Raw genomic sequence first — 27,335 nt, 5'->3', positions numbered from 1 at the left:
TCTTTTATTTTTCTTTTATTTTTTCCTCACCAAGAAGATGTGATTAATTTTACCATTTAGTCTCGAGGTTACATAATATTCCTGAGGGATTATGACTAAAGTAGAGTAGATCCCAACACTACACTGAGATGGATACGGTAATCTATGAGAATGTTTAGCTTTCTGCTTGAACAAAAAGGGTAGAATGTCTTAATTAGCATGCAGGATAAATGAATCTTTAGATTGAAGTAACAGTCATTGATTTGAAGTTTAAATAAAAGGGACTCCTGGGTGGCTCAGTGATTAAGCGTCTGCCTTTGACTCAGGGCATAATACCAGAGTCCCAGGATCGAGTCCCACACGGGCACCCTGCATGCAGCCTGCTTCTCCCTCTGCCTGTGTCTCTGACTCTCTTTCTCCCTCTGTCTCTCATGAAGAAATGAAATCTTAAATAAAACAAACAAACAAATAAATAAATAAATTGATAAATAAATAAATAAAAATTTTAAAAAGGAAGTTTAAATAAAGGTGGAGTGTTATGCATGGATGCTGAGTAACCAAATGGAAAAATGATTCTGAATGTTTCTCTTATGACTCTCAGCCCCATATTAGCTCTCCTACAGTCCTCTCTCTAAAGGATGGACTCCCTTGCAAACTTACTCCTATCAGATTCTATCAGTGGCAGGCTCTAAGATGATATTGTACAACAGGAAAAAGGGAGAAACTTTACATTCCTCTGATTCAGGCTCAGGCAGCAACGGTATTGACAACATGTACTCCAGAAATACATTGGGAAGCTCAGGAGCATCAGTAAGTTTAAAAGGTCCAAGGCTCCTAAAGTGTCACCAAGTGCATGAGCTCTTATCTTCTTACCTGGTAATAGGATAGAGGTTTCAACATCAGTGATGGTGACACTGACCTGGTAGCATTGATGGGTTCTGGGTAATCTCTTCCTCTTGCTCACCCAGCCTTCAAGGTAGTAGTTGTTTCTACATACAGTCGGCAGAATTATTTTCTCCTTTCTCCTCTTCATTTCTGAGATGGAAATTTTTATTTTTAACTTTCTATTGAGCCATTCCTTGAGTATCTCGAAGTCATCTTAAGCCCAAAATGTAAAAACTAAATTAGTTACCTACCTTCCCAAACCTGTTATTTTTCCTGCATTTCCTACCTGAATTAATAAGATCTTGATCAGATTAATGGTCCAATCCAGAAGCCAAATTGTACATCCTTTTACATATATAGGTGCACTTAATGGTGTCATTCTTCTGATGCTCTGTTCACTTTTACTCATTTCCTGTTTTACATCTCTTGAGATTGCAGAATTGCTACAGATGTATGTTCAAGTTCACTGGTTCCTGCTTCTGAATGTTCCCATCAACGGGTGAGCTCCTCTAATGACTTCCACATTTGAGTTACTATACTTTGCAACTCTGGAATCTCCATTTTTAGAAACTATTTCTATATTTTTTGATACCTTCTTCTTGATAAGATAGTGTCATATCTTCCTCTATATCTTTTGGCATGCTTTCATTTAATTCTCAGAATATATTTATAATGGCTACTTTGAAGGTTTTTTTTCCTGCCAAGTGCAACATTGGAGTCCCCACAAAAGCAGTTTCTACTAACCTTTAATTTCATATGTGAGATATAACTTTGTATTTCTTCATGTCTCATCAGTTTTGGCTCAAAATGGACATTTTTTAAAGTTTTATTTTTTAAAGATTTATTTATTTATGATAGAGAGAGAGGGAGGGAGGGAGAGAGAGAGAGAGAGAGAGAGGCAGAGGGAGAAGCAGGCTCCATGCCAGGAGCCCGACACGGGACTCGATCCCAGGACTCCAGGATCATGCTCTGAGCCAAAGGCAGGTGCCAAACTGCTGACCCACCCAGGGATCCCCTCAAAATGGACATTTTTAGAAGATTTCATTTATTTATTTTTGAGAGAGAAATAAAGAAAGTGCATGAGAATAGGGGAGCAGCAGAGGGAGCTGGAGCTCCCCACTGAGCAGGGAGCCCTACACAGGGCTCAATCTCAGGACCCTGGGATTATGATCTGAGCTGAAGGCAGACAATTAACTGACTGAACCACCAAGGCACTCCAAAACTGGACATTTTAAATAATATATTATAGCACTTCTGGTTACTGATCCCTCTTCTTACATTGATGTTAGTGGAATTTTTTGATTGATTGATTGATTGATTGATGATTGATTGATTGATTGATTAGTTCTTTGGTTGAATGAACTCAAGTGTATTGCCCCTCCTGTGTGTAGCCTATCATGTCCCTGCTCAGATTTTTTTTCTTGTTTACAATCAACTTGGTTACTGTTGGGATATCATAAGCCACTTACTGATCAGTGGTTTTGCTTAACTCTCCTAGGCCAAGTAGAATTTTATCCAAAACTAGTAGACATATGTGTGGCTTAGAGGCTGATAACACAGTTCAGAGTTTACAATTTTTGCCCCATATTTATTCAGGGACTAATAGCTGGATGCTCTCTCTCTAGTGTTTGCTGAGAGGTGCACAGACTTCGGCATTCACAGTGTCTTCCAGACTAAGAAGATTTTATATGACTTTTTTTTAAGTTGGTTTCCTAGAAATTGCCCGTGGTTTGGTGTTGCTTATTTTTTAGACAATATTTGGCTAGAAGTTGTCCTTAATATTTTTGTGTCATCGAGGCTTCCACCTTTTGTTGATAAAACTATGTGTGGCTTGAAGAATCTTTTCATTTCTGCTCCATGACTGTCTGATTTCTCCTAAGTGGGTGCAGCCACTGCATGCACACAGCCTGACTTATGGGGATAAGGTTGCCTGTGAGCCCATCACTGTTTCTATCTTTTAAACTTCTGTTTGCTATGAGCCCATCACTTTTTCTATCTTTTAAACTTCTGTTTGCTATGCAATGTGGTTTGTTGATACCTGCATAATACTGCTATGAGTGTTTTTTAACTGCCCTTCACCAAGAGCTCCACTATTTCTGAAATACATTGTTACATGGAACTCTCAAAGCTCTGTTCCAAAAAAAGACATCCTCCATCAGATAGAGCTATGGAGTTCTTCATCCTTACAGTGTGCCTGTTCTTCTATGTGGGGCCCGTGTACCTCTACACAGGAGCTGAGGGCAGGGGAAGCAGCCCATTTCTTCCTAAGTGACACCCCCCTGTCTGAGTGGGCACTAAAGAAAGTAAAGGTCCTGGTCATCTCAACTCACTCCTTCTGGCATGAACTTCCAGTCTAAGTAAGCTGGATGATGGGGGTGCTGAGAGAGGCCATTCCATTCTCAGCCTGCCATGTCTAGCATAGAGTTGCCATCATCATTATTATTTATTGCTATGCTAAGTACATTTAACATTAGAACCACCCTCTCAATAAATTTTTAAACACTGGAAGCCTGGGTGGCTCAGCGGTTTAGCACTGTCTTCAGCCCAGGGCATGATCCTGGAGACCTGGGATCGAGTCCCACATTAGGCTCCCTGCATGGGACCCTGCATGGGACCTCTGCCTGTGTCTTTGCCTGTGTGTGTGTGTGTGTGTGTGTGTGTGTGTGTGTGTGTGTGTGATGAATAAATAAATTTAAAAATCTAAAAATAAGGGATCCCTGGGTGGCTCAGCGGTTTGGTGCCTGCCTTTGGCCAAGGGCACGATCCTGGAGTCCCTGGATCGAGTCCCACGCCAGGCTCCCAGCATGGAGCCTGCTTCTCCCTCCTCCTGTGTCTCTGCCTCTCTCTCTCTCTCTCTCTCTCTCTCTCTCTATCATGGATAAATAAATCAATCTTTTAAAAATCTAAAAATAAATTTAAACACAAAATATAGTATTTTTACCTATAGGGACACTGTTGTGCAGCAGAAAATCCAGAGATAATTATTCTTGCATAGATGAAATTATATACCCATTGAACAGCAACTCCCCATTTACTCCTCTGCCCTGCCTGTGGCCACCACCATTCTATTTTCTGTTTCCATTAGTTTGTCTGATTTAAATATCTTATATAAGTGAAATCTCTGTCCTATAAGTAGTTGTGAAATAGGTAAAGATAGGCTCATTATTTGCTATGTACACCTAGAATAGAACATCTTCAACACTTACCGTTCCAGGGTAAAACCTAAGAGCACATGCTAGACTGGATCATGAAGAGGAGGAATCCTTATTTTCTTCACCACACTTGCCTAGAGCAGAGAACCCTGAGTAGAGCAGAAAAGGGCTTCTACAATATGGAACTGGGAAAGGAGACATGGGGTGGGGTGGGGGGGCTTAATGCCAGACTCACTGTTTTTAAGATTTAGATTTCCTTAAATGATTGTTTCTATATTTTCTGTATGACTTGGAAAATTTCTGGAGACTCTACATTATTATTTTCTGTAAGTTTCCTTAGTGAAGTGTTTGTTTTGTTGGAGAGAGAGTTCACCAGGCTCCTCACTCTATCAGTCCAGAAATTCTTACCTAATTTAATTCTAATGTAGAGAGAATCTACATACAGTATTATGGAACTCACTGCTTACTCTGTTCAATGTGTCATTATTCGTGCAAACTCTGTTACCAAATTTTTACATTTCTACCTGAAAATTTAATCAGAACCTCTTCTCCATTACCCTCCATGACCTTAGGTTAGACTTTCAACATTTTTCCCCTAGATTATTAAAATAGCACAGTAATTACTTTACAGTGCTACTTTGAATACTTGATTATTTTCAGTCTCTATTTACCATTTTGAAATCTCCTCATTAACTACAGAATATGTTCAAACTACTTTGATATTTAAGACCCTTCAAAGTTCTTATTCTAACCTTTCTCTCCTCATCAAAAACTCTCCTTCTTCACCACCCAAGTTATCACATACTTCAAATGTATTAATTGTCACTATGTCAGAATACTCTATGCTTCCATACCTCCCTGCATATAATTATATCTGCTTAGAATTTTCCTTCTTGTTTCTCTGTACAGCTAATCAATGCCTATCATTAAAGACACAGTTGCTTCTTTGAGGAAAGGTAGCCTCTTTTAGGAGATAGTTGCAAACTCTATAAAACAAAGTTTGCCTTATGTCATACCTGTATCATCACGCTTAGAAATGGGTTATTTGGGGTCAGTATTGAAAAACTAGATTCTGATATCCTTCAAGACAGGTTCCTGACATACAAGTCACAAGAAAGTTTGAGACTTGCTGAGTTCAATACCTATTTCAAGGCCTCACTTTAGCCACTTGCGATCTAGTTGTAAAGAGATTCCTTATATCTTAGAGCAATATCTGCACTATAAGAACTTATGCTGCTAGAAAACAAATTTAAATTTAGAACACCAAAATTTTGTCTCCAGAATTTTCTTTAGAGGAAATCAAAGGATGGTATATTCAACACTAGTGAGTTGAAATACTTTAGAGAATAGGAGGGAAACTCAATAAATTAGCCAAAAGTAAGAAATTAAATAAAGAGTGAATGCTAAATACAAATCCTACCACCAAGGAATATACAGTAATGTAATAGAAATTGGGAATATTAAGCATGTGAGGACAGGAGGGGAATGCTTGAGACATCACAGAATTTTACCTTGGCCAATAATAGAGGGTGCATATTCATTCAAGAGAAGAACTATCACTGTGGACAGTACAGGACCTGGAGGAGTATTAATTGGGTCAATATGTATTGTTGAACCAAAAGAGAAAACTGAATTAAACAATCATTACAATTTATTTTAACCCATTGCCCCAGAGGAGGATAAATACATTTTAAGCTGAATGTAACCAATTCATGAGGTTGAGGAGGGAAATGTGAATGAGTAGATATTTATGTGTCTTTATTTGAAAAGATAAGTAAGCTTCATTAATATTTAATAATCAGACTATTTTTAGCACTCTAAATTAATCTGTATAATACCTGCTCATATTACATATGATACTTAAATTTGTCTGAAAAATTATGAGTTAACCAAAAGACAGAGGGATTTAGAAGACTTCTCTTTGCAGTTATTTTCTTTGAACATATTTCTATGTATCATAGCTTATGTGTGCCAAAATTGGGAGAACTGTATGCTGAAGGACTATGTTAGCTTATTTTAACCTGATTTGTTCTCCAGAAATTTATAATGAGCTTAAATATATTTGTGTTAATAAGCATTGCACTGAATATAATATAGTTATTAAAACTCACATGTGATTATAAAATGATAGAGCTGACAATTTTACCATAACATGAACTCCTTGTCAGCTAAATCACAAAGTAAAAGTACAAGTTACCAGACTGACAATAAGCTGGCTGAAAATATTCGAAATTATTAAGAAACGTTATTTTACTATTTGGATTTTTTCCACTATTATTAACATTGAACATAACAATTTATACTGTACCTTGATATATTAGCTGGTCATTATGAAAAGCAAACCATTCAAAGGGTAAATATAAAAATATAAAATAAAACTATAAATCTTTTGCAGTATTAAAACCCACCAGTCAATAAATGAAGGGTTTAAATTTTTCACTAAATGTAATAAAATGTTCTCAGATGTTTCTTAATAGCAAAAGCACAAGAACCACATTCTATTGCAAGAATACTTCTGTTCTCAGCCACTATAAAAATGGCTTACATAAGCGATGTGGCAATATATAAAATGCACCTCTTATAGCAAACAATATCAAAAAGTACACAGAAAATTATTTCTTTTTTTAAAAGATTTTATTTATTTATGAGACACAGAGAGAGAAAGAGACAGAGAGAGAGACGCATAGAGACACAGGCAGAGGGAGAAGCAGGCTCCATGCAGGGACCCCGATGTGGGACTCAATCCCAGGTCTCCAGGATCAGGCCCTGGGGTGAAGGTGGCGCTGAACCACTGAGCCACCTGGGCCGCCCAGAAAATTATTTCTAATGATTTGTAAATTTAAGGTAGAATCAAATTTGTCTTATGGGAAGGAATTTTGCATTATACAAAACTATGGATGATTTTAACATCTATATATAATAATTTTTCACCCATTGTATTGACTGCAGTAATAAATGTGATGTCTATGACTAAAACCACATTAAGCCCTGGGTTAAGTCATGAATTTGACTGGAATTAAATAAGAACTTCATATAAGTGACAGCAATATAAGCCAATGTGAAATTCATTCATGACACTCTTTATTGGCAAGTTATTCAAACAAACTTTGAAGTCAATGGTGAAAAGTACACCAAGATCCTCAATTATGATTAAGTTTTTAAAAGCAATATCTCATAGAACAACAGTTGATGATAACTGATAGTAAAAGGGGCAATGTGAAATGAAACCATTTTGTGCCTTATAGATATTTGAAAATTACATAAATAAAAAGCAGTTATTAAGTATTACTGAGCATAAAACAGTTGTACTATCAATGTATAATTTGAAATTTTAAATAAAAAAGAAATTTTAAATCATTTATCATAATTTATTTTAACTTTGTCTTTTAACATTTCTACTCCTGAATATATTAATATTGTACATAATACATGCTGTCAGTAGTAAATTTATAACATATGGATATCTGTATTTATGTTGAGGATGTTATGTTCGGAGAAGTCTGGAGATAATGTATCTACAAAATTACTCAAAGCTGTTCAAAGTAAGGTAAAAGGATAGTTTGGAGTAATGAGAGGGAAAAGAAGTGTCCATTAATTCAAATACCTCTACAATTCCTATAGCACAACCAACCAACCAACACTCTCCTGTCTATTGTAATCAAGACAATGCTCAGAGAGAACCACAGCATGTCCAGGGTCAGAAATAAAGTGTAAACACTTCTCCTGGTCATGCTTGGGCAGCAGCCTCTGTGCTCTAACAACTCCCACTGCAATTTGGATTCCCAGAGCTCCAACTCATCTGCCGCCAAAGTGACTCACATTTTTATATAAAAAAGCAGAAGATGGTATATATATTCATATACAGAGAATCACAGAGAGTGAAAAGCAGATTTTCAATTTTGATTAACCACTTGAACATATCTCTCTTCATACTGTGCCTTTAGAACAGGTAAGTGGAAACATCATCAAAAGCTCATTCATTACAGGTTTAACAAACTGAAGACACTATTTTAATTAATTTTCTGTTGGCTGGAAGGAAAAAGCTGTTGCTTTTGAAACATCAAGTCCTCTCTCATTGGGAGATCACATTACTATTTCACAACGACCCAGAACCAAGAATTTTTATACAAATTTAAAGGATATATGCTCTCAAAATGATATTGAAGAGTAAAACTTGGCAGTAGATGATCAGTGATTAAAATTAATGAATAAAATTAAGAAAAGCAAATTATGGGCATTCGGTTAACTCATACTAGCATTGAAAACAATGTAATCACTAGAAACTCAATTCTTTCTTTTCATCATTTCAGGTGCTGATAGCACATGTTATTAAACACATCATAATGAGAGCTCAAGGAGGAGCAGGAAAGGGAAAATTAATGACCAGAACTAGATAGATAAAAAAATCTCTGTATAAAACTATTACACCATAAATATAAATGAGATCTTAAATAAAAAAGAGAAGTCCTGGGGCAACTGGGTGGCACAATTAGTCAAGTATTCATCTCCTGATTTGGCTCAGGTCATTATCTCCAGGTCGTAAGATTGAGCCCTGCACAGAGCCCCACATGGGGCTCCATGCTAGAGGCGCCGTCTGCTTGGGACTCTCCTTCTGCCCCTCCTGCTGCCCTCCCTCCCTCTCTCTATCTCTCTTAAATAAAGAAAGAAACCACTCTTGTAAACAAATGGCGAAGTTCCTACAAGATGCTCATATGCAAAGGAATGAATGAAAATGTGAATAATTCAGAAGACCCAAAGATGAGTATTTAAAATAGTACAGAGGAGGAGGAGGGGCAAGATTACAGAAGAGTCGGTCCTCAGAGAAGGTAGGACGACGGAAAAATAAATAAATAAAAAGCATCCAAGGGGGAGGGGCCACATGAGGAGCGGGCTAAGGCCACACGGCGAGAGCACCCAGGACAGGAAAGCCCCATCCGGGAGAAGCAGGAGCTTGACCAATCTTCCCCGACGGAAGGGCGCTCACAGGGAGTTAGAGCAGGAACCCAAAAGGGGCGGGGATGCCCTCAGGCTCCCAGGGGCACTAACAGACACCTGTGCCCCGGGAAGAGCGTCACACCCCACAGGCGAGCTCCCTAAAGGGCTGCAGCACCGCGGCGGGGCCTGGGAGCAGCTCAGAGGGGCTCGGGCGGAGGCTCGGTGGAGGGTACTGCAGCCCTGGCAGTGGGATTCCAGTGGTGGAGGCCCTGGAGCCAAGGGTGCTGGGGGCACAAACCAGGATCCAGCGCTCCCCCACCCCCCTGGGAAAGGCGGAGGCCAGGAGGGCCCAGGACAGCCAGGATGCTCCTGCGGCTAGGCAGTCCCGAGCTGTGGAGATTGGTGTCCCCCGCCCCTGGAGTATCCAGGCCCCTGCAGACTGAGAGTTCTGTAATTACTGCAGGAGCGGACTCCAGGGCCAGAGTTGGCCGCCGCCACTGTGGTTGTTCCTCCTGGGGCCTCACAGGGTAAACAACCCCCACTGAGCCCTGCACCACGCAGGGGGCTGAGCAGCTCCCGCAAGTGCTCACACCTGAGACTCAGCACAGCTGGCCCCTCCCCCAGAAGACCAGCTAGACGGACAGGGGACAAATAAGTTATTGACCAAGCACTGCTGCAAGGGAATTACAGTATATAGAATCAGAGGATCCTACCCCTTGTTTTCTGTTTCTGTTTGTTCCCCCCCTTTTTTTCTCTTATTTTTTATCTTCTTCTTTTCTTTTCTGTTCTTTTTTCCCTTCTCTCTTTTTCTCCTTTTCCTACTGCAACTTGTTTTTGGCAACACTGCACTGAGCAAAATGACTAGAAGGAAAAATTCACCTCAAAAGAAAGAATCAGAAACAGTCCTCTTTCCCGGAGAGTTAAAAAATTTGGATTACAATTCAATGTCAGAAAGCCAATTCAAAACCACAAGTATGAAGCTACTGGTGGCTTTAGAAAAAATCAGAAAGGATTCAAGAGACTTCATGACTGTAGAATTTAGATCTAATCAGGCATAATTTAAAAATCAATTAAATGAGATGCAATCCAAACTAGAGGTTTTAACGACGAGGGTTAACGAGGTAGAAGAGCAAGTAGGTGACATAGAAGACAAGTTAATGGCAAGGAGGAAAACTGAGGAAAATAACAGAAAAACAATGAAAAGATTATGAGGTTATGTTAATGGAAATAAATGAAAGCCTCAGAAAGAAAAATCTACATTTAATTTCGGTTCCCAAGGGCACCAAAAGGGATAGAGGTCCAGAATATGTATTTGAACAAATCATAGCTGACAACTTCACTATTTTGGAGAAGGAAACAGGCATTCAGATCCAGGAAATAGAGAGATTCCCCCCCCCCCCAAAATCAATAAAAACCACTCACCACCTCCAGTTTTCATAGCGAAACTTGTGAACTCCAAAGATAAAGAGAACATCCTTAAAGCAACAAGAAAGAAGAAATCTCTAACTTTTATGGGGAGAAATATTAGATTAACAGCAGACCTCTCCAAAGAGACCTGGCAGGCCAGAAAGGGCTGGCAGGATATATTCAGCGTCCTAAATGAGAAGAACCTGCAGCTAAGAATACTTTATCCAGCAAGACTCTCATTCAGAATAGAAGAGATAAAGGGCTTCCAAGATAGGCAGACACTGAAAGAATATATGACCACGAAACCAGCTCTGCAAGAAATAGTAAGGGGTATTCTGTAATAGAGGAAGTCCAAGGGAACATTCCACAAAAACAGGGACTGAATAGGTATCATGATGACACTAAGCTCATATCTTTCAATAGTAACTGAATGGGCTTAATGACCCCATCAAAAGGCAGAGTGTCAGACTGGATATAAAACAAAGACCCATCTATTTGCTGTCTACAAGAGGCTCATTTTAGACATAAGGACAACTACAGCCTGAAAATAAAAAGTTGGAGAACCATTTAACATGAAAATGGTCCTCAAAAGAAAGCAGGGGTAGCCATCCTTTTTTTATAATAAATTTATTTTTTATTGGTGTTCAATTTACCAACATACAGAATAACACCCAGTGCTCATCCCGTCAAGTGCCCCCCTCAGTGCCCGTCACCCACTCACCCCCACCCCCCGCCCTCCTCCCCTTCCACCACCCCTAGTTCATTTCCAAGAGTAAGGAGTCGTTGGTTCTGTCTCCCTTTCTGATATTTCCCACACATTTCTTCTCCCTTCCTTTATATTCCATTTCACTATTATTTATATTCCCCAAATGAATGAGAACATATAATGTTTGTCCTTCTCCAATTGACTTACTTCACTCAGCATAATACCCTCCAGTTCCTTCCACCTTGAAGCAAATGGTGGGTATTTGTCATTTCGAATGGCTGAGTAATATTACATTGTATACATAAGCCACATCTTCTTTATCCATTCATCTTTCGATGGGCACAGAGGCTCTTTCCACAGTTTGGCTATTGTGGACATTGCTGCTATAAACATCGGGGTGCAGGTGTCCTGGCGTTTCATTGCATCTGTATCTGTGGGGTAAATCCCCAACAGTGTAATTTCTGGGTCATAGGGCAGGTCTATTTTTAACTCTTTGAGGAACCACCACACAGTTTTCCAGAGCGGCTGCAACAGTTCACATTCCCACCAACAGTGCAAGAGGGTTCCCTTTTCTCTGCATCCTCTCCAACATTTGTGGTTTCCTGCCTTGTTAATTTTCCCCATTCTCACTGGTGTGAGGTGGTATCTCATTGTGGTTTTGATTTGTATTAACCTGATGGCAAGTGATGCAGAGCATTTTCTCATGTGCATGTTGGCCATGTCTATGTCTTCCTCTGTGAGATTTCTTTTCATGTCTTTTGCCCATTTCATGATTGGATTGTTTGTTTCTTTGCTGTTGAGTTTCATAAGTTCTTTAAAGATCTTGGAAAGTAGCCCTTTATCTGATACGTCATTTGCAAATATCTTCTCCCATTCTGTAGGTTATCTTTTAGTTTTGTTGACTGTATCCTTTGCTGTGCAAAAGCTTATCTTGATGAAGTCCCAATAGTTCATTTTTGCTTTTGTTTCTTTTGCTTCTGTGGATGTATCTTGCAAGAAGTTACTGTGGCTGAGTTCAAAAAGGGTGTTGCCTGTGTTCTCCTCTAGGATTTTGATGGAATCTTGTCTCACATTTAGATCTCTCATCCATTTTGAGTTTATCTTTGTGTATGGTGAAAGAGAGGGGTCTAGTTTCATTCTTCTGCATGTGGATGTCCGATTGTCCCAGCACCATTTATTGAAGAGACTGTCTTTCTTCCAATGGATAGTCTTTCCTCCTTTATCGAACATTACTTGATCATAAAGTTCAGGGTCCACTTCTGGGTTCTCTATTCTGTTCCATTGATCTATGTGTCTGTTTTTGTGCCAGTACCACACTGTCTTGATGACCACAGCTTTGTAGTACAACCTGAAATCTGGCATTGTGATGCCCCCAGATATGGTTTTCTTTTTTAAAATTCCCCTGGCTTTCGGGGTCTTTTCTGATTCCACACAAATCTTAAATTAATTTGTTCTAACTCCCTGAAGAAAGTCCATGGTATTTTGGTAGGGATTGCATTAAACGTGTAATTTGCCCTGGGTAACATTGACATTTTCACAATGTTAATTCTGCCAATCCATGAGCATGGAATATTTTTCCATCTCTTTGTGTCTTCCTCAATTTCTTTCAGAAGTATTCTGTAGTTTTTAGGGTATAGATCCTTTACCTCTTTGGTTAGGTTTATTCCTAGGTATCTTATGCTTTTGGGTGCAATTGTAAATGGGATTGACTCCTTAATTCTCTTTCTTCAGTCTCATTGTTAGTGTATAGAAATGCCACTGATTTCTGGGAATTGATTTTGTATCCTGCCATGCCACCAAATTGCTGTATGAGTTCTAGCCATCTTGGGGTGGAGTCTTTTGGGTTTTCTACATAGAGTATCATGTCATTGGCGAAGAGCGAGAGTTTGACTTCTTTTTTGCCAATTTGAATGCCTTTAATGTCTTTTTGGTGTCTGATTCCTGAGGCTAGGACTTCCAGTACTATGTTGAATAGCGTGGTGAGAGTGGACATCCCTGTCTTGTTCCTGATCTTAAGGGAAAGGCTCCCAGTGCTTCCACACTGAGAATGATATTTGCTGTGGGCTTTTCATAGATGGCTTTTCAGAGGTTGAGGAATGTTCCCTCTATCCCTACACTCTGAAGAGTTTTGATCAGGAATGGATGCTGTATTTTGTCAAATGCTTCCTCTGCATCTAATGAGAGGATCATATGGTTCTTGGTTTTTCTCTTGCTGATATGATGAATCACATTGATTGTTTTACGAGTGTTGAACCAGCCTTGTGTCCCGGGGATAAATCCTACTTGGTCATGGTGAATAATTTTCTTAATGTACTGTTGGATCCTATTGGCTAGTATCTGGTTGAGAATATTTGCATCCATGTTCATAAGGGATATTGGTTTGTAATTCTCCTTTTTGGTGGGATCTTTGTCTGGTTTTGGAATCAAGGTGATGCTGGTCTCATAGAACGAATTTGGAAGTACTCCATCTCTCTCTCTCTTTCCAAAAAGCTTTAGGAGAATAGGTATGGTTTCTTCTTTACATTTGATAGAATTCCCCTGGGAAGCCATCTGGCCCTGGACTTTTGTGTCTTGGGAGGTTTTTGATGACTGCTTCAATTTCCTCCCTGGTTATTGGCCTATTCAGGTTTTCTATTTCTTCCTGTTCCAGTTTTGGTAGTTTGTGGCTCTCCAGAAATACATCCATTTCTTCCAGATTGCCTAATTTATTGGTGTATATCTCTTCATAATATGTTTTTTAAAATCGTTTGTATTTCCTTGGTGTTGGTAGTGATCTCTCCTTTCTCATCCATGATTTTTTTAATTTGAGTCTTCTCTCTCTTCTTTTTAATAATTAATAAGGCTGGCTAATGGTTTATCCTACTAATTTTTTCAAAGAACCAACTCCTGGTTTTTTTTTATCTGTTCCACAATTCTTCTGGTCTCGATTTTGTTGAGTTCTGCTCGCATCTTTAAGTCTCTTCTTCTGCTGGGTGAAGGATCTATTTGCTGTTTTTTCTCTAGCTCCTTTAGGTGGAAGGTTAGCTTTTGTATTTGAGTTCTTTCCAGTTTTTGAATGGATGCTTGTATTGCAATGTATTTCCCCCTCAGGACTGCTTTTGCTGTATCCCAAAGATTTTGAACGGTTGTATCTTCATTCTCAGTAGTTTCCATGAATCTTTTTAATTCTTCTTTCACTACCTGGTTGACCCTTTCATCTTTTAGCAAGATGGTCCTTAACCTCCACGTGTTTGAAGTCCTTCCAAACTTCCTGTAGTGAAGCACCATGTAGGGCTCTCTGTTCAAAAGGGAGTCTGCTTCTCTCTCTCTCTCTCTCTCTCTCTCTCTCTCTCTCTCTCTCTCAAGTAAATACGTAAAATATTTTAAAAAAGAATTAAGTAAATACCTTAGGCAGACTAACCTACTTTACATTGGCACTCAATGGTTGATATATTTTAATGGTAATATTTAAAATGTGACTGGCCTTGGGGAAATTATCCCAGGGACATTAGAAGGAACTACTGTTAATTAAACAATCCTTTTATCTCATAGGGGAGAATATAGAATTTTCATGGAACTGTTTATATTTTCTTACGTTATAATAACTGCAATTCAATATTTCTCAATAATATTCTCAATAATATTTAATATTTAATATTAAGTATTAATAGTATTTCTCAATAATAGAAAATTTGTGGTGGGTCTATTGGGCACACTGGTCTCTCTCCCTCTCTGATTTTGTCTTATTTTATTGTTCTTTCCATTCCCCTATGTTCATTTTGTTTGTTTCTTAAATTCCACATATGACTGAAATCATATGATATTTGTCTTGTATTTGATCTATCTTAATTCATACCTGTACCAAATAAATAACTATGCATCACATAAAGGAGATAGCTATAAGTTGGTTAAGGTAATCAGTGGAAAATGGTGCATTGCTAAATTCATGCATCAGGCTTTTGTTGTTTTTCTAAAATGTTATTTATTTAGTTTTAAATTTAATATTATTTAAATTCAATTTGCCAAATATAGTATAACACCCAGTGCTCATCTCATCACATGCCCTCCTTAATGCCCCCCACTCAGTTATCCTATCCTCCCACCTATCTCCCCTTCTGCAACCCTTTGTTTCCCAGAGTTAGGAGTCTCTCATGCTTTTCTTCCTCTCTAATTTTTCCCACTTAGTTTCCCCCCTTCTTTTATCATCCCTTTCACTATTTCTTATATTCCACATATGGGTGAAACCATATATGATAGTTGTCTTTCTTTGATTGACTTACTTCACTCAGCATAATACTCTCCAGTTCCATCCACGTCAATGTAAATGGTAGGTATTCATTTTTTCTGATGGGTGAATAATATTCCATTGTATAAATAGACCACATCTTATTATATGTTAATGATTTATTTATTTCTTTGACAGACAGAAAGGGAGAGAAAAAGGGAGGGGCACCATGCTGAGCATGACCCTAAGATCATGACCTGAGCCAAAGTCAAGAATTGGATGCTTAACCCACTGAGCCGCCCAGGAGCCCATCTTTAAAAATTATAAATAAATAAATAAATAAATAAATAATCTCAATGAGAAAACTGAAAATCAGTTTGTTCAACCATATGGTGAATTTCAATGGAATTATTTCTAAATTATCTGTTCCTAAATGAGTAACACTGTCTCAACACAAACAAAATTCAGGTAAAATACACTATGTAAGCTCATTGTATGTGTCCAAATGCCACTTTACAATAGTTTAACTTCTTACCAATTTCTAAAGTCACATTGTACAATGCTTTCCCTGAGTATATATTACTGCCATCTTGTGGATAGTTCATCATACTATTTTGACCAAAATTTTTCCAGTAACTTTCCTGAAAACAAATCAATGATTTTTGGATTTGCCTGAAAACAAATCAATGATTTTTTTCTATATATATATATTTTTTCACCTATGAAGCAGCAGGCACTGTGCTAAGTAGCAGTTTGAAAGTTAGACACAGATTCCCATTTCAAAAAGATTACATAGTAATTCTCATTTGATGAAATTAATTTTGAAAGTGTGAAGAATGAAGATATGTGAGCAAGAAAGAGTGTCTAGTACCTCTTGAATAAAGTTAAAATATGACCTTACTTTTGTCTAGGATTTGATACATAGATTTCAATTTCAGGGACTCATGGGTGGCTCAGCGGTTGACCATCTGCCTTCAGCCCAGGGCGTGATCCTGGAGTCCTGGGATCAAGTCCCATGTCAGGCTCCCTGCAAGGAGCCTGCTTCTCCCTCTGCCTGTGTCTCTGCCTCTCTCTGTGTGTGTCTCTCATGAATAAATAAATAAATAAAAACTTTTTAAAAAGATTTCAATTTCAGATTTTAATGTATGACCTAATTCAGAGAATATCAATCTCTTAGAGGATGACAAACACAAATTAAACTCATCTGAAAGTGCTGTGTAAATGTGAAAATTATGTAAACACCAAAGGTGTGTAAAATACTATTCATGTGCTTTAAAGTGAGGGATATAGCTTTTACTTTTTTTTTAATTTGAGTATAGTTGACATACATGCTTTATTTTTTTAAGTAAACTCCCAACCTGGGATTTGAACTCATGAACCTGAGATCACGAGTAGCAAGAGTAGCATTCCAAGAGTCATTTCTAAGGATTTACATGATTAGATTGAGCTAACTCAGATTGCTCAGAATAATCTCTCCAGCTTAAAGTCTCTAGCATTTTTATACCTACAAGATTGCTTTTTTCCATATAAGGTAACATATTCACAGATTTTTAGTATTAGAGTATGGACATCTTTGGGGAGCCATTATTCTTCCTGACTATTGATTTGTCAAAAAGTAATCCAGAATTCATAAAATTTCTAATTAAAGTGCAATTGAGTATTATTTTTAATAACACCAAAAAATAATGAACTATTCATCCCTAGAATTAAAAAAAAAACTAGCAAATTAAACCAAATGAAAACGGAAGGAAATAACCTACAAAGAAAACATCAGAGATTAATGAAATGTGCAGAGGAGCGTATTAGTGGAGCCAACAGCGATTCTTTGAAAAGAATTAAAATTTGGCAGTACTCCGTCAAGATATACTCAGAAAATTAACTGAATAATATTCTAAAAAGCATGATGAATAATACATTACAAAAATAAATAATAAATAAGAGGTATCTCCCCTCAGGTAATCCAGTAAAAGAAGAATAAACATCAAATAAACATAATAATGTAGATGAATAAAATTTTAAAAACCTGAGGGAAAAAATATAATTTTCTGAGGCTGACTCCAGAAGAAATAGATAACTGTATCAGACAAACAATTTTTAAAGAATGAATAAGGTGGTTCAGTCAGTTAAGCATCTGCCTTTGGCTTGAGTCATGACCCCAGGGTCCTGGAATCAAGCCCGGTGCTGGGCTCCCTGCTTGGCGGGGAGGTGTTTCTCCCTCTCCTTCTGCCTCTTCCTTTTTTTTTCAATTTCTATTTATTTATGATAGTCACACAGAGAGAGAGAGAGAGAGAGAGAGAGAGAGAGAGGCAGAGACACAGGCAGAGGGAGAAGCAGGCTCCATGCACCGGGAGCCTGACGTGGGACTCGATCCTGGGGCTCCAGGATCGCTCCTTGGGCCAAACGCAGGCGCCAAACTGCTGCACCACCCAGGGATCCCTGCCCCTTCCTTCCTGTGCTCTTGCTCTCTCTCTCATAAATAAATAAATAAATAAATAAATAAATAAATAAGTCTTTAAGAAAAAAAAAAAACAATATATCAGTAGTCTAAAGACTTCCCCTTCAAATTATAGAACCAGATGTCTTCACCAGAAAATTCTACCAAACAATTGAAAACAAATACATACACACAATCAAGTCTTTCACAAACTGTTTTTGTGTGTAAATAATAGAAGAGATGCTAATATTCCAAAATTATTGTATAATTGAATCACTATTGACACCTAATTGCAATAAATTCTCTAGTAGGAAGGGATATTACCAATTTTATTATTGAATATCGTAAAAACCTCAAATTCGGTATTAGAAGAAATAATTCAGTAATGCATGAAAATGATGACATATAATGATCAAATTTGACATTAGAAAACCAGTCAATGTAATTTACTATTTGAAGAGATTAAAACATGGAAAATCATGTGATCTTTTCATTAGGTAAATATAAAGAGTTTGTATTTCACAGTCATTCTTTATAAAAACTCTCAGCAATCTATTGATTATAATTATTTATTATCATGTCACAAATTAACTCAAAACTTACAACAATAATAAACATTGATTACTTCACAATTCCCATGTTTTTTGAATTTCAGTTTATCTGAGAGGTTTTGGCTCAGAGCCATTCATTAGGTTGCACTCAGACATGCCCTCACTTGTATGTGGGATCTGAGGAAACTGAGCTCATGGAAACAGAGTAGCCTGGTGGTTGCCAGGGGCAGAGGCAGGGCTGGGTGGGGAGGGAAGGCACCACAATTGTATCTTGAAACCAGTGGGGTCCCATCTTCTCATTAAACTTCTTAAAGGCATCAATCTTCCTCTCGTGGGTATCCCTCTAACTGGTACACTTAACTGTGAAAATGGAGTATTATTTTAGACATCCAGTGGGAATCATGCTATTCAGAAACCATCAGAGCTGGCTTCAAACATGCTATTCTGAGGATGACTTCATCTTGAATTAAAAATATTCACGTAAATATTCACCAAGGACAAAGATGATTAATGGCAACAATAGAGGAGTGCTATGTGAGTTTCTGATTGATCTCTGGGGTTTGCTGCTCCAAAGATGTAAATTTCTTTTGACTATAAACCCCAGAAGGTACATTAAACACTTCAGGTGAAAAGGGTACCTTAAAGGGATTTTGTCCTCTCTCATAATTAAGATGAGACAATAAATAAACAAGAAAACAAACAGGAAATTTCCCCATAAATTCCCCAATTTCCTGAGGAAATTCCCCCCTCAGGGAGGTGGGAATCTAGTTATCCAGAATTATTTTTCTCTTATCTAATAGCTAATCTAAATGTAGATAAAGTATTGTGGAAAAATTAGGAATCTGGAATAAATGGAGTTGGATTCTAGTAGTAATTGGGACAAAAAAGAAGTGTGCACATGGGCTTATCATTTTACATTGCAGATATTTCTTATTGAAAATCCATAAGAATTCCATCCTTATGTCACACTCTTTTATTTTCATTTTATTTTATTATTTTATTTTATTTTATTTTATTTTATTTTATTTTATTTTATTTTATTTTGTCACAGACTCTTTTAAAGAGGCAAACACCAGGCAAACAATGCACACACCATTTACTGTTCCCAGGATGAGCTATATTGAACTTAAAACATCAGATACCTATCATATTTTAGAGGAAATAAAACAAACATCTAAAATAAGAGATTCATTAATTCTTTTAAATTATTCATTTTAATTTCACAATCCTACTTTCTAAGTTAGCATTACTGCATAATGCTAAGGCATATTATTTTAAGTGCATCTTCAATAATTGCCATAGTTTACTTCTTCACACTATTTCTTGATTCAATTCCCAATAGGAAAGTAGTAATTCAATTAGAAATTCTCAGCAATAATACATCCAGAAAATCTCAAAATAGTTGGAGTTAATAACATCTAAAAATCCATGAATCAATGTGAGAATTTAAAAAAAGAAAAAAATTAACTGAATGTTTTTACAATAAATTATACTGGGGAAAAAATTCAAGATAACTGAGATGAAGCTAAAGGTACATTGAATTTGTCAATGATTTATTGATATTTACTGATATGATACCAAAAGCATGGAGAGCTAAAGAAAATATAGGCAAAATGACCTTTATAAAAATTTTAAAATCTTTTGCTTCAAAAGGCATTATCAGCAGAATAAAAAAGGCAGTTCCCCAAGTGGCTGAATATATTTTCAAATTACAGGGCAGCCTGGTGGCTCAGTGGTTTAGCGCTGCCTTCAGCCCAGGGCCTGATCCTGGGGTCCCAGGATCGAGTCCCACGTCAGGCTCCCTGCATGGAGCCTCCTTCTCCCTCTGCCTGTGTCTCTACCTTTCTTTCTCTCTGTGTGTCTTTCATGAATAAATAAATAAAATATTAAAATAAACAAATTGGGGGATCCCTGGGTGGCGCGGCGGTTTGGCACCTGCCTTTGGCCCAGGGCGCGATCCTGGAGACCTGGGATCGAATCCCACGTCGGGCTCCAGGTGCATGGAGCCTGCTTCTCCCTCTGCCTGTGTCTCTGCCTCTCTCTCTCTCTCTCTCTCTCTCTCTCTCTGTATGACTATCATAAATAAATAATAATAAAAAATTTTTTAAAAATAAAATAAAATAAACAAATTACATATCTGATAAGTGATTAGTACTCAGATTATATAGGGAACTCCTAAAATTCAACAACATTCAAAAAGCATAAAACATGCCTCAAAAATGGGCAAAGGAGTTCATAGACATATACAAATGATAATATACAAATGAGAATCACATGAAAAGATACTCAGTAGCACTAATCTTTAGGGAGAAATATATCAACCCTACTGAGATATCCCATCACAGCCATTATGATTATTTTTTTAAAAGAAAGGAAGTGTTTGTGAGGATGTGGAGAAATTGGAACCTTGTACACTTTTGATGGGAATGTAAGGTTGTACAGCTGTGGAAAACAGTATACACAGATGTTCCTCAATTTATGATGGTTCAACTTACTATGTTTTGAGTTTGCCACCATGCAACAACAATACGCATTCAGCAAAAACTGTACTTTAAATGTACATCTTTTCCCAGGTGAGGGCAACGTGGTATGATACTCTCTCCTGACGCTGGGCAATAGCAGGGAGCTGCTGCTCCCAGTCAGCCACACGATCCTAAAGGTAATCCATCAATACCATTACATCAGTACTGTACCCAGACAACCATTCTGATTTTCACTTTCAGTACAATATTCAATAAGTTACATGAGATATTCAACACTTTATTTTAAAATAGGCTCTGTGTTCTATTATTATGACCAATCAGGCTAAATCTTCTGAGCACACTTAAGGTAGGCTGGGCTAAGCTATGATATTCAGTAGATTAAGTATATTAAATGCATTTTCATCTTCTGTTATTTTCAACTTATGACAGGTTTATCAGAATGTAACCCCAACATAAGTAGAGGAAGATCTGTATACTGGGTTCTTAAAAAAATAAAAATAGAACTACCATATGATCCACTTCTAGGTATATCCTCAAAAACTTTAATGCAGGATCTCAGACGAGATCGGGCACGTTCAGGGTGGTATGGCCATAGACAAGGGTATTATGCTGAGTGAAATAAGCCAATTGGAAAAGGACAAATATTATATGGTCTCATTCATTTGGGGAATATAAAAATTAGTGAAAGGGAATAGAGGGGAAGAAGAGAAAATGAGTGAAAATATCAGTGAGGGTGACAGAACATGAGAGACACCTAACTGAGAAATGAACAAGGGGTAGTGGAATGGGAGGTGGGCGGGGGGTTAGGATGACTGGGTCTGGGCACTGAAGGGGGCACTTGGCACGATGAACACTGGGTGTTATGCTATATGTTGGCAAATTGAACTGTAATAAAAAATAATAATTAAAAAAATAAATAAAAGCAGGATCTCAAGGTTATATTTGTACATATATGTTCCTAGCAACATAATTCACAATAGTTAAAACGTGGAAGCAATCAAAGTGCATATCACTGGAGGAATGGATAAGCAAGATATGATACATACATACAACGGAATATTATTCAGTCTCAAAAAGGAAGGAAATTTTGACATGTTACAAAATACATTAACTTGGAAGGCATTTTGCTAAGTGACATAAGCAGTCACCAGACAGAAAGACAAATCCTGTAGGATTCCACTCACATGAAGTAGTTAAAATTGTCAAAACCATAGAGATAGGGACGCCTGAGTGGCTCAGCAGTTGAGCAACTCCCTTGGGCCCAGGGTGTGATCCCAGAGTCTCGGGACCAAGTCCCACCTCCGGTTCCCTGCAGGGAGCCTGCTTCTCCCTCTGCCTGTTTCTCTGCTTCTCTCTGCATCTATCATGAATAAATAAATAAAATCTTAAAAAAAAAAAACTAAAACCATAGAAATAGAAAGTATCATTTGGTAGTTGCCAAAAGCTGGGAGGTAAGAGAAGAAGGCTAGCAATGGGTTGGGAGAAAAAATTCGAAAAACATTTATCTATTAAAAGCTATCTACAACATATTAAAAAGAACTTTTACAATTCAAAGAATAAAGGCAAAAAAAAGACAAAGCAAAACAAAACAAAACAAAAAAGCAAAATCAAAACCAAAACAAACAAAAAAAAAGCCAATAAACTAAAACTTTAACAGAAACATTGCCAGACAAGATATATGAATGTTAAACAATCAAATGAAAAGATCCCTAACATCACAAATCACCAGGGTAATGTTAGTTAAGTCCATACATATCCACTAGAATGACTAAAGTTAAAAACACTGAGAATACCAAGTGTTGATAAGGATTTGGAGCAACTTGAAATTTCACATATTGATGGTGGTAAAGCAAATATATAACCAGTGTGGAGTATCATTAAAAAAATACATACTAAATCAGTAATCTCATCCCAAATATTTTATTAAAGGAAATGAAAATATATGCCACTGCAAAGTTATGCATACAATTGTTCATATCAGGTTTTTCTTTAAACGTTAAAGAAAGTAAATCAAATTCAGATTCAATAATTCAATAAGTGGATAAACAAGTCACAGTACATCTATGTAATAAAATACTACTTAGCAATGAAAAAAGCAAGCTGCTGATATTAACATTTTATTAACATAAAAAAATCTCCAAAGCATTATGCTAAGAGAAAGATGTTATTACAAAAAATATCATATGATTCCATTTGTATGCAGTTCTAGAAAATTTATAATGACAGAGCTGTTAGTGGTTTGTAGAGGCGAAGGATGAAATAGGGGGTTGATTGTGAAGGTGTATGAAAATCTTTTTGGAATATGGATGTATTCTCTATCATGATTTGGTTTTTTATTTTTTTAAGATTTTTTTGGGAGAGAGAGAAAGAGGAAGAAGGAGCATGAGCAGGGAGGAGGGTAGAGGGAGAGGGAGAGGGAGAAGGAGATCTCCCCTCTGAGCAGGGATCCAAAGATTATGACCTGAGTCAAAGGCAGATGCTTAACTGACTGAGCCACCCAGGCACCCTTATATCATGATTTGATGATTTATTTATTTTTTTGAGAAGGAGGTAGGGACAGAGGGACAGGGGCAGGACCTTTAAGCAGACTTCCCACTGAGTGCAGAGCCCAACATGGGATTTGATCCCAGCATCCTGAGACATAACCTCAGCTGAAACCAAGAGTCCGACGCTCAACTGACCGAGCCACCTAGGTGCCCCCCACATTGATTTAATGATGGTTTAATGAATGTATACATCTACCATAACCCATTAAATTGTATGTTTACAATTGGTGAATTTTATTATATGTATATTCTATCTCAACACAAAATGTTTTAGAATTTCAAGGTATATACAAAAAAAGAAAATTTCTAAGTTACCAAGATTGCAAGATACTCATTTAATTTTATTACAGCATGCATTTTTGCTATAAGCAACGAACAACTGAATAACAGCACTAAAAATACCATCTAGTAGAGCATTGAAAGATTTAAAAGCCTACAGTAAATTTACCAAAACATGCACTGAAATCTGCTTTGTTGAAATTATAGAAAGCCTAAATAAATAGATTTACTATGCTAATGAATTATGATTATTAAGATATTGAGTTCCCCCAAAGTGAACTATAAAGTTAATCCCATTTGAATTAAAATTCCAGTCTTGTAAAAGTTGAAAAGCTGATTCTATTATTTTCATGAAAAGCCAAAGAATACAGAATAGTCAAAATAATTATTTTAAAGAAAAAGTTTGAGGAATTACACTTGTTTCAAGACTTAGTATAACACCACAGCAATCAGAAAACTGTTGTATTGGCATAAGAGTACATCAGAGCAGCAGAAAAGAGAGTTCAGAAAGACTGCACATGTATGATTTATTGATTTTTGCCAAGGATGAATTCACTGGACAAAGAGAATTCTTTTAAACAACTAGTGCAGGAACAATTAGCCATAAAAAACAAATAAAATGCCCTGGATCCCACCATATACTATGCACCCTAATTGACTTAAAGGGGATCACAGACCTAAACAGAAAACCAAAACTATTAAACATATAGAAGAAAACACAGCATATCTTTGAAAACATGGAGAAGGCAAGGATCCCTGGGAAAGGACAAAAGAAACACTAATTATTTTTTTAAATGATAAATTTGACTTCATCAAAATCTAAAATATGTGTTCTTCAAAGGACAACATGTTTAATATGAAAAGGCAAAATATGGGTTAAGAGAAAATATCTATGATTCATACATCTTGACACGAGACTTTTATCCTGACTATAACTTAAAAATTAAAAGGCAAACATATCACCAAAAAAATGAACGAAAGAACATGCATTTATTTGACCACTAATGGCCAATGAGTTCATGGAAACATACTAATTTGACATTATTAGTATGGAAATTAAAGTTAAAATCATTATGTAATCTCACTTTCCACAGAGTAGACTGGCTAATAGCAAGAAGATAAATAAGTATTGGCAAAGATGAAGAGCTATGGAACTCTCCTACCTTTCTGAGGGCTGTATAAAACATTTTTTCAACTTCAGATTTAGTTAAAATGCATAGATAAGGGGGCACCTGGGTGGCTCAATTGGTTAAGTGTCTGCCTTCAGCTGGCGTCACGATCTCAGGGGCCCTGGGATCGAGCATCATATTGGGTTCCCCGTTCCTCAGGGAGTCTGCTTCTCCCTCTGCCCCTCCCCACACTCCTCCCTGTGCATTTTCTCTCTCTTAAATAACTATTTTTTAATCTAAAAATTAAATAAAAAATAAAATGCATAAATAAAGATGCCAATGTAATAAGAACATTATTAAATAGAAATATTCTTATCTTGATAAAAATGAAATTTAGAACTAAATGAAACTATTCTTAAACTGTAATTAATTAATAAAATAGCTTCTATATAGAAAGCATATTAAAAGGAACAAATTAAAAAAAAATAAAAGGAACAAATTGCCAAGTTCACCATCATAATAGATGATCACGTATCTCATTAGATATTTTAAAAATAAAGGAGACAAGAAATCAAAAAAATGTAAAAAGTGCAAGTAACAAGATTGATATATAATTAGACATATATAAATGGCACATGTATAATGTGTGTGTATCCCCAAAACAAAAGAATAGTTTCTTCTTCAGCACATGAGGAATGATTACAAAACAAACAAACCAACATAAATTAGGCAATCAAGTTAGATTCATCACAATTAGAAATACATATCATGCAGATAACATTCTCTGAAAATAGTCAAAAACTAGAAAAGCTCATTGACAGTTCCCTCATATTTGTTTGTTTGCTTTACAAGCTTATTACAAGCATCTTGACATAAAATCATTAGAACAGTGTAACATCTCTCTCTCTCTTTTATCCAGAATTGTTGATAGCAAATCAATCCTTATATAATCATACATTTTTGAGGTTCTGGAATCACTGCACAGGATTCTCTAATAGATTACATGCTAAAGTGACAGGGTTCATGAAAAAGAAGTTACTGCGTTATTGAGGACCATAATCTTTGAGGAAGAGCATCTTATGGGAGTGGTCTGGAGTCCGCTTGCCCAGCACGTGAGGTGCATTCCAGGGTCGAGGGCCACCCCAGGGCTGGGCCTACCTGGAAGCTGTGGGAGCAACGTGGGACAATCCCCATGGAGCAATCAGCCATAGGAAGGACCTGGAATCCCAAACGGTCTCTCCACTCACCAAACAATGCCAATTAAGACACATTTCACTGAACAGGAGAAAAAAATGTAAACCAACAAGGCTCAGGTCCTGCTCCATTAGGGATCTCGACTGGCCCCCCACCCTGGGTGGCAACCTTCACCCAGTGCATGAAAACACAGGTGGGATGCAGAGAACACAATGGACAGCATCCTGCATTACCCTTTGGCCATCAGGTGTCCTGACCCACGGCTGTGAGAGTGAAGGGGAATGTCTCTGTGGTGAGCAGGTCCCCCAGGCAGGGTATCTGGGGTACCTGTGGGACTCAGGTGGCCTCACAGAAGACAGACACACCACCCTGTGCTGTCCACTAAGTGCCCTCAGCCTGGACAGTGGTTATGCTTGCTCCTCAGGCAGCCGGCCTAGTACTAGAGCCCCTGCTGGTTGGGGGCTGCATCAGGGCTTCCTGCCAAAGCGGGTGGAAAGAGTCAAAGTAAAAAGAAAAGATAAGCCAATGCAACGTTTCACTTTGCCATCTGAATGGTGGGCCATGGTGGGCCCAGGTCAGGCACCCTGTCCCCAAGGGGGTGTAGGCCAGGCTCAGCACTTGGCCAGCCTCACTTTCATCTCCTCCAGAAAGTTGCTCAGCAGAGTCTGGTCGCTGCATTCCCATCAACAGATAGGGGCTTTTCCCCTTCACCAAGAGGCAGGCACGGTGGCCCTGGATGGAGCAGCTGTACATGCAGATGCAGAAGTCTACTCCACCATGAAAAAATGGAGATGAAAACAGACCTTTGCAAGAAGATTCTAGAAGGACATACTAATGCCATCAACCTTGATTGAGCTTATGCTCACTCAGGTCTACAAGTTGCAGCAAGTTGGCAAAGGTCTTATTGTAGCAGAGCATTGTGACCAAGTACCAGGTACAGCTTAAGTGCAGCATGAAATCTGGCTTCTCAGGAGTCGACCGTTCATCACTGTTGGTGATGGATAGGGTCCCCTTGAGCTTCTGAGCCATGGACAACAGTCCCTTCATACTTGTAAAATGTTTATCTGGTACTAAGTAAACCACTGGTCAAAAACTATTAAATGTGTTTAGAGCTCCACAATAATGAAAAAAGTATGAATCAAATATTTTTGAATTAAAAATGAAATTGTGAAGAACACTTTTCCCTACTGGATTACAACACTTGGGTATGACCTTTTGCTTTTAGCCATAAAGTATAGTCAAGATACTATTTAATTTTCCATTCTTGATAATGGTTCCATGATTATGTAAAACATTAACATTATGACAAACAGGATTTTTAAGGAAACTCTTTTTTTACTATTTTTTCAACTTATCTGTAACTTTCTAGTAGAGCATTCATTTGCTGTTTATTTATTTAAAAGATTTTACTTATTTTAGAGAAAGCACATAGCGGGGGAAAGGCAGAAGGAAAGAGAGCATCTTAAGCAGG

At 37.5% G+C, this 27,335-nt stretch overlaps 1 protein-coding gene across 1 annotated transcript in view; it reads right to left on the bottom strand.

Annotated features, from left to right (window-relative positions):
- LOC121488826 (olfactory receptor 11H6-like) overlaps positions 1 to 26,911 on the bottom strand; it is a 55,508-nt gene extending 28,597 nt beyond the window's left edge. The window contains exons 1-2 of the mRNA XM_041751107.1: positions 26,731 to 26,911; positions 26,497 to 26,631 (exon numbers count right to left, since the gene is read on the bottom strand). Coding sequence (XP_041607041.1) covers positions 26,497 to 26,631; positions 26,731 to 26,911 — 316 coding nt within the window. The remainder of the gene's footprint in view (positions 1 to 26,496; positions 26,632 to 26,730) is intronic.
- Positions 26,912 to 27,335: the final 424 nt, after the last annotated feature.

Source organism: Vulpes lagopus, chromosome 4 (assembly GCF_018345385.1).
Source record: "Vulpes lagopus strain Blue_001 chromosome 4, ASM1834538v1, whole genome shotgun sequence".
NCBI classification, from domain to species: domain Eukaryota; kingdom Metazoa; phylum Chordata; class Mammalia; order Carnivora; family Canidae; genus Vulpes; species Vulpes lagopus.
This window is presented reverse-complemented; position numbering and strand designations above follow the sequence as displayed.